The sequence below is a fragment of the Patella vulgata genome, chromosome 6, assembly GCF_932274485.2.
Source record: "Patella vulgata chromosome 6, xgPatVulg1.2, whole genome shotgun sequence".
NCBI classification, from domain to species: Eukaryota; Metazoa; Mollusca; class Gastropoda; family Patellidae; genus Patella; species Patella vulgata.
In genome coordinates, this window is record NC_065884.2 from 28338050 (window position 1) to 28350621 (window position 12572).

Below are 12572 nucleotides of genomic sequence, written 5' to 3' on the forward strand. Positions count from 1 at the left end.
TGTCATATCATTATTCATTGTATGAATCATGTGTCATGTGACTCTGACTAATATTGACCTTAGTCGTTTTAAAACATAACCTTGTCCCATTTCAAATCGTGTGTCCTATATTGTAAGAATAAGCCCACTCGTCTCTTATTGTGTTATATAGAGCTGAAATGCTTATTTTATAGACTATAAATATTTGATCAAGACAAATAATAAAATGGGCCTATGCAGCGGTATGTTTTGTTATTCGATGAGTTGAAAAATGAGGACATTTTCTACGAATATCGAATAACATCGTAAATGGTGTTTTGCTACTCTTGGTACACAGATAACGTAATTATATCGAATATCTATCTATTCCACTGATCGCAGTGGCTAAATTCTGGCAGAAAATAGAAACTTAAACACTTTTAAATAATTCTTGATTTATTATTACTTTATTTGAATTACCCATTCATTGTTGTGTAAAACCAATAGACTACATAGCATCTTACACGTTCGATAAAAAATTAAATTCTTAATACTAAAATGGCTAGATCTCTTGGATTTGGGTCAAAACTGAATTTGTGATGTGGCAATGTGTCTGTTTTGTTTGAAACTTTTACCCATATAAATAAGATATAAAATATTGTTTTTCCACAGCCTAAACAGAAAGCCAAAAATTAAATAAAATTAGAAAACATAGATTTAATATCTTTGAATTTTCACTAATCGAAATAACACAAAGTCAACCCAATTCAATCCATTATTTTGACCTAAATCAATGAATCGATTGTAGTCATTTTAAGTACAGACATCTTGTTATTATATCTATGATTGTCTTGGCATAATAATCAGGGTAAATAAATAATCATTTAAAGTTCCATATATTTAAAGGAATAAAACTGTGTAATTCTGGTCTTGTTTAACAATATCTGAAGCTGTGTGAATTTCGAAGAATGGCAATCTTTCAGTGTTCGTGTGGGGACGGGGGGATGTCAATGGATCCCCAAATTGTACCTCATTTAGCAAATCTAGCGATTATTTTGAAACGACTCAATATTATTGAAACCTTCACATTTTGGCGTTTAATTTGTATATTTAAAACCTTTTTTTTTTATTTGGATTTCAAACTTTCATATTTTAGTGTCTGATTATTTATATCAAAAGACACTTTGTAAAATCTGGAACTGCTCCTTCAATTCAAACAAGATTTATTGGACACTTTTTCGGGCCAACGATATCCCCACTAACAAGCAAGCGAATACAAAAGTGGGATAACTTAGATTTCTACTACATACATTCGTGTTAGAATTTGGAGCAACGTATACGAGTGGGATCTCTGTGGCACAATCACACGATTTCATGGCAGTGACGAAACGCAAAGCTTCGATTGTATCATTTGCGCCCACTATGGAAAGAAACGCATCTGAGCTTAAATAAGAATACATGCTGTCAGCCCAGCCATTCTTAAAACAACCATGGTTAGCAATGATGTCTTGAACAACATCTCTACATCCATGAAGACAATGATTTTCAACAGAACATTTTGACATCACCTAAAATAAAATAATAATCTCTTAATTGTGTTTATCATTCGGTGGTTATTGGTTTTGTTTAAAGTTAAACTGTTACTGTAGCTAGAGAGGTTGATTTAAACCTAGCATTTTACACCAAGCGTTCTTTTGCACCAATACATATAATATACACTCTTTAGAGGAATTACAAACATTCGCATTCTGGGGTCATTAAAATGACTGTACCCACATTTCTTGTCCGCCCGAGGCGCTTTTCCATAGAAAAATAGAAACCCAAGCTACATAGCTACAATTCTGCGAAACAGTAGCCCAAGAGCAGCTAAGTCTTCGAAGCTGTTTGTGTCATGTTTTGTATATAGCCCTAAAGACGATACTAACCTTATCGATCAACTCTCTTGTTTCTGGGTGAGAAAAGTTTCCAAGAGCCTGATAATCACATTTCATATCCAAAAGAGAATCACACACATCTAAATCCTTTAATGTTGCACACATAGGGTATGTTAGTGCTTCGGCTGGGAAATAGGTAAAAATGCCAAAACACATTTCATCAAAGGAGCCCTCTCCATATAGAGCGGTCTTCTTTCTAGATATAGATCTATAGGTACAAACTGTTTCTAAGCTATCACCTGGTTTAACTTCTATTGGAGTCTCATATCTAGAGAAAAAATAAATCATTTATGGTGTCAATGGCCATGGAATGATATACACCTACAACATTTTATTACTGAGTTCTGAAATACCCGAGGCTGTATTTGGGAATCAGTATATTATCTGAGTATATTTGTTTTATTGTGTATAATTAGTTTCGCCTGCATTGCTACCATAATAGTATAAGTGACATTATATTTCGTCCATTCTTTAAAGAGACTAATGTCACCGGGGGTGTCTTAGTTTTGGACAAGCGCCATACGCCCACCCAATCAAATGAACGCTTTGTCGACATTTAAAAAAATGTTAAGTCGACTATACACCAATATGTGTTAGCTCATTGAACTCCCAGGCCTAATTTTATTTATTTTGGATTGAATATACAGGGCTACATTGTGGTGTTCAATGATTTTTTATGTAACAAATTATATTAGCTACAAAAAATAAATCTTACTGGTACAGGACTGGTGTATCATAGCTATATTTTTCATCATTAGTTAACATCACTTCCGTTCCATCTGCCCTTGTTAATTTGACATACTGGGATACACCTAATAATGTTAAAATATAATAGTGTACTAACAGAAAAAAATCCATAGTGTAAAGAATACGCTTGATCTTTCTGCTATATCCTTACTGTGTGGCATCCGTGTGCCATGGAATACTGCAGGGTGAAGGTCTATGCAGAACAACAAGTACAGGCGTCAGACGTGATCACGGCCATCTTTCACTTGTGACGCCATATCAAAGTCGACTTTACATGAATTGACGGGGTCTTAGGTCCCCCAAAATCAGTAAGATGAATACTTTAAAAAGATAATCTGGAATCATTACATAGTGTTCAATTTTGTCAAATGGTTAATTATATGGAAAGCCATCTTACCGAGGTAGTGCATATGATTCAGTCCAGTGGTTAAGAATATAGATTCTTTAAATGTTTTCTTTGTGCAACGCGAAGAACAAGTTGATTGCTGCACAACTTTAGGCATCAATGGTGGAATTTCAAGATACAATTGACCTGTGGACCAGGCACCAGCATTATATTTTCGCAAATTCTTCGTGTAGTAGATAGTCATACCAGATGAATCCCATAGATCAGCCCTTCTTTCTGGGTTGGTCCAATGAAACTAGAGAATCAACATAACTTTTATGTAAAATAGTTAGTGAGTAGACAATAGCTAAAACTCTCTTAGTTTGGATTTATGTAGAAATAGACACACAATACGGTTACTTAATTTTCATATAATACGTTAATAAATAACACACCAATCTGGTATAACAGCATTTGATGACCAATGGTTAACATGGTCACTTATGAGAGTCAGATATGAAGGATTGGCTATGGATTTCCAGTTAATAGCATTTCGTTATAGATTTTCGAATTGAATTTACCTGAAGTACACCCCTTTTCATGCCATTTAAGCCTATTCTGAAACCTGCATCCTTATAGAGGCATTCTCCTGGTAAGCCCAAAGTCCATAAACCTATTTGTTTTGTACAACCGGTTAAACCCATCAGACATTCTTCTGGCTTGGTCATAGCCTTAGCTAAATTGAAATATGTAACCGTGAGTCCACTAAGAGGTTATGTAACCCGTTACAGAAAAATAAAATTCGAATTGTATAATTGACTTATTAAGCATAACGATCACTAAACAAAATAAATATGGCAAATGTATAGGCATGGTTATCCACAGGTGCATATTAATGATAGTTGGCGTAAACTCTTTTGTGCCCAATAAACAATCTTACAGTGGATTGCTATGGATTACGTTGGGGACTAATTTTCTTTCTAAACGTCAAAATAATATTAAACATACCAGTCGCATCACAGGCAATAAGACCGATGTGGTGCATTACTCGAGTTTCATTGATGATTGGTGTAGTCGCAATCAAATGGTACTCTTCGTCACTAGGTAATTCAAAACCCATACACATATAGGTCGTTTCTTTATCGGGAACATTGGTCAACGGAAATCGTAAATCCATCTTTTGTACACCTGAAAAAGATATTACGCTTTCTTAAATTTAATCACAATATTTTATTTCGTGAGTACAGGAATCTCACCTACACAATTCTTGTGATGTCACGATTGTCTTGTGTAGATGCTGGACGTTGCGTTCTTCTTGTCGCTGTGGTACAATACCATCCTGAGTTGTAATGTCAGAAAGAGATATGAAATAAAATACTTTTAATAGTTTTTGGTGCAACTTTACCTTCTTCGTGTATAGAAGGGCATTTAAATTCTTCGCTATCACAGTTAACCCAGGAATTCTTATCCTTGCACTCGGTACTTCCAAAAGGATCACAAACACCGGGATGTGTGACGCTCGCTACCTCATCAGGAACAGTGTCTGGTTTCCAAATACATTGTGGATCACCCAGTTCTTCGCCGTTAGTTTTACCATCTCCATCGGAATCAGCCCGACATAATGTTTCAGTCCACTGCAATAACATAATACATTCCTCTATACATTACATACATCATGTTCAGTCTTTCTAATATAATTCTACTGTGAAATAACATAAAAACAATCCTCTGTACATTACATGCACCATTCTGAAATAAGTATACACTGAAATAACATAATACATTCCTATTCGGGGTTGGATGTCCGAATAATTAGCAGGTATCATGAGGTCTGTCATTGAGTCAACTGGCGTGGTTTCAATTCCCCGGTTGTACGTGACAAGGAGTACGGTCGCCTGTCCAACCTCGTGGGTTCTTTCTCACTTGCATGCATGTCCCCGCACACGCCCCCCCCCCCACGCACACACACCATACGTTTAAATACAATAGTTCCACAAAATAAAATATTTAGCTATGTGGATCCTTAAATGAAAAGTTTTATCAGTTAGTCTTGAATGAGTAGGAATACCCGTACATTACACATGCTGTATTGTGACATACGTTGTTTTTATCATATCGGTGCAATCAACTGAAATGAATTTTTAGCCCATGTTCCTTACTCATGCCCCCCCCCCAAAAAAAAATAAGATAAATGATGCATTTATAGCAATATCTAATAATTTGAAGTATAACATTTCATTTAACATAATATTGTTATAATTCTTACCGTGTGGCCAGCAGCTGCAAACGCCTCTCCAAAACTATTTCGATCGCCTCCGCCTCCCATTTTCAAATGCCCCACGCCTCTCCATATAAAATTGGGTTTACAAGGATGTGGCACATGATCACCATTTGGTATCTTTTCTTGGTATCCAGCATAGGCATTTGCATAAGCTAAGATACCGATGACAAGTGTTGCACGAAGCACTGCGAGCTTCATGATGATGAATCTTGAAAGAAATATTTATGTTATTAACAATCTGGTTTTAAATTCGTTTTTCGTCTGCTGTTATAGTTTTATATTTCGTCTGGTTTTAAATTCGTTTTTATTACTGTAAATAGCGTTTGAAAAAGCCGTTTCAATCACGACAACATCCATTGATGATCCTATGCAAAAAGAGCTATTTGGGTCATAAATGGCACTTACAACCTTTCAGAACTATGGCATCGTCCACAACGAAGAAATAGGGACTAATTCCATAAAAAAAAATAATATGCGAAAAGAGTATTTGATAGCAGCGAAATTATGATTTGTAATCCATGAAAGGTAGACTATAGCTCGGGGAATCTATTCAAAACTCTAACTTACCCGTATCTGAATAAGCGTTACTTTTGTAGTGTCGCTGGTCACAGTACTCACACATTCAAGTTTATATACAAGCGTTCTAGTACAGATGTAAGAAAATGCTTTTCAAGTGTATTGTACTCCGCTATTCGCTCCCTTTTTATACAAATAACGGGTAACTGTCGTCATTTCTATTTTAAATGTCATCAGATTTATTTGATATATTATTCATATATGTCCAAATAGCCTACTCTATATAGGTTTGTACTTGGTAAACAATTTAACTGAATGCTTGTATATGCTTTTATAGATGGGAGTAATATTAACCCCTCTTTCTTATTATACAAATGTTTGATTACGAAGCACAATTTATTGCCCCATTGACTTCAATATTAATTTTCGCCAATTCGTTGGACTATACCTTTCATCCAAGTTAAAGTATAAACTATGATGATAATTTCGAAGAAAGCATCAACACAAAAATCTGATTATCCGAAACTCTATTTGGATCATAAGATTTCTCTTTTAGGCTCCATCTAACTATAGGTCATTGATATATACCATTGGTGACCTATATAGCGTAGCTACGCCGTTGCAGAAAATAAGAAGTGATATCAGAATTTCTAGGAATAACACGCATATCTTGCCCAGTTCAGAAGACGTCATACAGCCGAATAAAGCAGCAGTTGTTACGACCTAAATTTCAGAAACCGAGGACTACTGGAAATAAAACAAAAAACGTCCGGAAGAAAGGCCAATAAAAGGGTCACCAACACAGTGGTATTAGCACAAAACACAACACAAATCTCGAGGAAAAGAAAATCATTCTGGCATGGATTGTTTATTTGGTCATAAAAAAATTCCGGTGAAATTTAATTGTTCCTTCTAATCTTAAACAATAACTAATATCAGGAAATTGTAATGTTAATCTCCGCGTTTATATTCTATCTTTCTGAACGTGATTATTTTGTAAACGGCAATCGTAAATCATAGCTTTTTCTCCGTAATTTCGAACACGTCCACGCCGAGGGGTTACCATTGACATGTAAGACCTGTGAACGCGTAAAACGACATATTATATCATTGTGTTGCCATTATGTCGTCACCCGTGTATGGTGACTGATTAGTATCACGTCGTGATGTCGACCTTCATAAGGCGACAACCCGACACCACGACATCACATTTTAACCCGACATCTCGACAACGCGATATTTTACCCGTAAACACCTTATAAATGTTGAAATGTCGTGCAGAAATGTCCTATTGTCTGGTTTGAGCCTTATGAAGGTCGACGCCACGACATGATACCGAGAAAAAACAGCACGAAGTCGGGTTGTCGCCTTTCCAGAACAATAATAGAAGCTACCATGCTCAATATTAGGATTATGTACACTGATCCTGGTGATGGTCAAGAAAGTTCCCAGAGATTTTGCGACTTGGTTTCTTCCTGTCGGTAGTACAAGGACGGAGGGCCTGGCAAAACTGTCCCTGTGGAGATGGGACAAGCCTATGGTGTGTACATAAAAGAGAAAGACAAATGAGGTTTAACATCCACTCGACACAAACTAGGTCATTTTGGGACTATCATAATAATATGGTTCATTTTATTTCAATAATTCGCTTGCCGTAGGGGTCTTTAGCAGTGGGAGGAAACCGTTTACATAAAAGAACCTTCACATTTGGAATACGATGAAGAAGTGCCACTGTCCAGGAAAGAATGATAGAGCTCATATTCTCGCGGTCCAATTGCTTCACAGCAAATTTCCGGAGCCGCAGTGGCTCAGTGAGAAAGGCTATGGCTCAATAATTACGGTTCTCTGTGATTGGTACGATAAGAGTATTTAATATCCTTCCTACTACCACGCATGCCATTTTGAATGGCACCCATGAGTAACACACAATTAAGCGGCCTGCAATACAAGAAACAATGACATAATACCTGGTCAAATAGGAAATCTATTCAGTTCCGAATGGCACATAGGAGCGGAAATACATATAATGACTGGCGAGGGTCTATCAAAAGCTGCTGATAATTAGCATATACGAGCGATCACGATCTCATACGCCACAGGTTTCGACCAATCACCGAGAAAGTTGAGGGGTCGCAGACTCACCCAGTCTCCACCCATCGCGCGGTGAGACCGATGAGTGAAACTTTAATCTGGAATTTAATAGGTTTTATTTTCTCTTATTGCCATGAAGCACGGCACCCCTAAACCGATGGGGGAGAGGCATTTTGCCCATGTCTAAGCTGGACTTTGTATACAATATACACCACCAACTTTCGTGCATTTTCGAGTCCAAAGTAAAAGGATGCTAATGCCCCATAAAGATAAATGTTAAATGCTATTAAGTGCAGTTTTCTCTTTAGATTTAAATTTAACATAAAACTCTACAAAATTTCAGATAAATCAGTACAATGTTATTTTCAAATAACCTCATATATTTCAGATCAACTATCATATTCTATTATATCAAAGATGTATTTGGAATATAAAACGCCTCTGCAAAACTATTTCGATTGCCTCCTCCTCCCATTTTCAAATGTCCCACGCCTTTCCATATAAAATTGGGTTTACAAGGGTGTGGTACATGATCACCATTTTCTATCTTTTATTGATGTGCAGCATTGGAATTTGCAAAAGCTAAGATACCTATGACAAGTGTTGCTTGAAGAACAGCCACCTTCATAAATCTTGAAATAAATAATTTTGCACTACGATTTGTTCTTTTCTCTTCCAGATTTGGTGTGTTTCAGATTGGTCATGAGGGGATAAGTAACCTCCCGTTCTGGACTTGCCCTATAACACCCCATTCAAAAACATTGACTGAACGCGATAGAGGCTACAGTTTTTAAAGAATTTGGAGTGGAGCATTTTCATAGTTACATGTAGACAGATTTTAATGAGCATTACTAAAAATTACGCCTATTTCATTTATGTCACCCTCCGCCCCTCTCCCTTCCCGTACAGCTAAAGACTGACAAACATATTTGGTAAAATATTACATAATGCCAGCAAGATTATGATTTATAACCAATGTCCTTAAGCGTGACTTTCCGTTAAGTGTTACTGGCTGCACCAATAAATAAATGCGCTTGATTGTAGCACCTTTGGCCTTCTGTCAGACGTGGAGAGCGGAACTTCTCAAACCGGTCGCCACATCCTACGTACGACCAATGCATCCTTTCTTACTACATATCTTAGTAGCCTTGTGAACGTCTGGAATTTGTCTCTAGCTGTCTTTACTTCCCCTTCACGTTGTTGTGTATTTACTTCGTACCGTTTCCTTAATACGTTTGTCTTACCAGGAATAACAATGCAACAGTTCGTTTTTACATTTTATATATCATAGCTGCTTACATATGGTACAATGCATAATAGAATAAAGTTATTCTCTTAAACCTCATCCAGCCAGCCAGACTCGCTGGTCTGCTGATAGAAACTGCTACGTCTTTTTCCTTCTGAAACCAAACTGCCGTCTAGCCAATTCTCACAAGTATGATAGTTTTGTAGCTTTGGGCTTTGGACCTTCAATTATCTCATTGGTCAAATACGATGTAAATAATTGGTTAAAATGACGTCGAAACCCACCATTATTTGGAAAGTGGAAATTTACTGGAGAAACTTCCCATGAGATATGTTATCAACCTAGAATTGGATGTTTAGCACATTATGACTCTTTTTGATATAACAATATGTCATTCACTCCCTAAGTTGATTTAAGTACATACTACATATATGTGAATCTAATAACTTGCCAAAGATATTAATTAATACAATATAAAGCCACCATTAATTTCAAAAACAAACATTCTACAAAATGTGTTACAAGGTTTGTTATAATAAACTATTTGATGCCTAAATATGATTACAACCCTGTTTATACTAAGCAACCTTAGTGTATTTGCCATTGCATGTAAATGGGTAGTACAATATTAAGTCGCGATATAACTGGTATATTCCGAGTCAAAATGTTTAGTTTCGTCAGGTTTTCACTTTCAAGATTGTTAAGGATGGGGCTTGATGGTAATTACGATATTTTAAGCTAAACCCATCTCTTGTGTTTTCGGTGAGATTCAAATAATATTATAACATTCAGTCGTGTAGATGTGAATGTAGGTTTTTTACTAGGGCTATTCAGTTGTGGTTTTTTTTTATGTTGCTCTGGAATTAAATACCTTGGGAACGCTATAGAAGATACAGTTTTTACCATATTAATATGTCCATATGAAATTCCCCTATTTACATAGCATTACGTGCGATAATGTCCACCATAAGTTTGACCCACTTTATAAACTGGATGGTGTCATTAGGTTCGGTGATTAAATCGAAATATATAGCCGACTCTTAATAACACATCAGGGTTCCCAATATAATATGTTCGTATTATATGAAATGAATCACCGATGATTCTCATTGTTATATTATCAATATGAACAACCTTGGTGTCTTTTTACATGTCACGCCTTGTGCTTTTTAATCCGTGTATACGGTTTTCGTTTGCTTGCATATTTGTTTTGCCATATTTGGAAATTTGTGTAGTTGTGAAAAGTTTGAGTGGCGTACCCCAGATTGCCGAGGGAAGCTCGCAGCCTCTCACTTATTTGTTTAAATGGAATTTTAGTAACGAAAAGAAAATACAAAAAAAAACACGCTTTTGGACTTAAACGTTGATTCTCGCCATAATGTTCCTGTCAAAATTATGAGAAAACGTCAAATCCAAATTTCCCTCCACCTGGTCCTCCCCAATATATAAAACTAGGCATTGATACACCCATATTAGGGAAGGAAATATGAATTTATATAACACACATAACTCCTTATATAGACATGAAGAAAATATGAATCATATAACACACATAACTCTTTATATAGACATGATTTAATACAGCTGAAAGAAAAGAAATGAAATGAAATGGGGTTTAACGTTCTACTCCGACCGTGCTAATGAAGACGGGCATACGCCATAGAGTGGGCTATGTGGGAAATTTTGCCCAGGCAGCGGCACTATGGTCTACTCTTGTATCGAATTTCAAGTGCCAGGGGATTTTTTTACGTGCACGTCAATCTATACGCGGGTCCTCGGTTTTTGGTCCCATCCGAACGACTAGACAGCTGTCCTTGTCAGGACCTCCGTCCTGCACCACTCACAAGGGGAAACCTCGCCGGAAAATCCCGATCAACTTTCTCGGCCAATGCAGTGATCGAACACGCGACCTCTAGGCTAGCGAGCCAGCGTCTTACCAGTTTAGCCACCGTGGCTCCGGTACAGCTAGGAGAATAATGGACAACGATACAATATTATAATATCGGTTAGTCATTATATATAAAGGAGATACTGTTAAGACTAAGAGTGTTGATTGCGGTAAAAAAAAAAATCTCAGCGGCCGAAACACGTTGGTGGTCAAGCCTCGGATTTTCGTCCAATCCTCTTGTCGAACACCGAGATCGCCAACTAAGCCACCACGGCTATCCCACAATTACAGCCAGTTTTACTGAATAAAATTACTGAATAATTTTTCCTTAACCAAGTGTCTTACCATAAATCGATATTCAAAGGCTATGCTTCGCTGCACACGTAAAATATGGAATACCTACATTAGCCAAAAAGCATGAATGTTTAACTATGGAATTAACGCCACTGTCAAAAATCACAAATTACTCCCCTTAAGAGCTCCACTGTGCTCTATTAAATTCATAGTTGTCACTACTAGTAAAATGTCGAAATATCATATTGTAACGCATGAAAATAATTTATGATAAATTATGATAGTCCGCATCCGTTGCCGGAACAATTGTTTTCTTTTTCATTAGATTTTAATTGCAGTTTTTGGAAAGTGGTAGTATAATAATGGATATTGTAAACTGTATTATTTTAAAAATGTATAACGATAGAAAACAACATAATAATATTAGCAATACACAAGGACCTTTGGCCTTTAAGTTAGATTGTAGAAATCGTTCAGTGTTGTTTATCAATCTATCATTTGAGAAATTCATAGAAATTATGTCAGTGCCTAGACTGTAGAATCGGAAAGGCGTTGACGGTAGGCCTACATTGCCTGTATCTCTACTCAAATAAATATTACCGATTAAAACGCAATAGGTAAGACAATAAATTAATTGTAAATTATTGGTGGCACGCTTGGGTCAGCGGTCATCATCATGGATTTGTAAATTTATGTACGAACGAAGACAAGAACATGTATCCGTAACTAACTTAAATATGTATGTGAATGAATTTGAAAAATAACCCATGCCTTGCTTCTCGCGGCAGTATTAATATAATAAAGCAACCTTTATTATATGACAGTCGTGGAAAACATGATTAAGCAATACGAACATGATAAATGATCAGAAAAAAATTCCTTAACCATCTCGGTGGTAGCAACCGTATACACTGTTGCAGCACTACAATTCTATGGTGGCTGATTGGTATCATGCCGTGATGTCGTGGTGTCGTCCTTCATAGGGCGACAACCCGACATCACGCATTTTAACCCGACACCACGACAACCCGGCATCACAACATCACATTTTTAACCCGACAATACATGTTCACCCTAAATCCACGACATTAAAAATGTCGAAATGTCGCGTAAAATGTCGTATTGTCGGGATTAAATGTGATGTCGGGTTGTCGTATTGTTTGTCGGGTTGTCGTGGTGTCGTCATGTGGGGTGGTCGTGATGTGGCTTATTGGCCATATTCCTCTCAATACTATGATTATATACACTGAACCTGGTGTTGGTCAAGAAAGTTCTCCCTGTCGGTAGTGCAG

The 12572-nt window shown here is 36.7% G+C and overlaps 1 protein-coding gene across 1 annotated transcript; it reads right to left on the reverse strand.

Annotated features, from left to right (window-relative positions):
- Positions 1 to 396: 396 nt before the first annotated feature.
- LOC126825718 (dopamine beta-hydroxylase) lies at positions 397 to 5963 on the reverse strand. The gene is made up of 9 exons (XM_050555487.2): positions 5813 to 5963; positions 5231 to 5453; positions 4370 to 4598; positions 3973 to 4152; positions 3546 to 3700; positions 3037 to 3280; positions 2608 to 2704; positions 1884 to 2160; positions 397 to 1526 (listed from the first exon to the last, which is right to left on the reverse strand). The coding sequence occupies exons 2-9, from the start codon at positions 5441 to 5443 to the stop codon at positions 1182 to 1184; spliced, it is 1740 nt and encodes a 579-aa protein (XP_050411444.1). The 5' UTR covers positions 5444 to 5453; positions 5813 to 5963; the 3' UTR covers positions 397 to 1181.
- Between the last annotated feature and the right edge of the window lie 6609 nt (positions 5964 to 12572).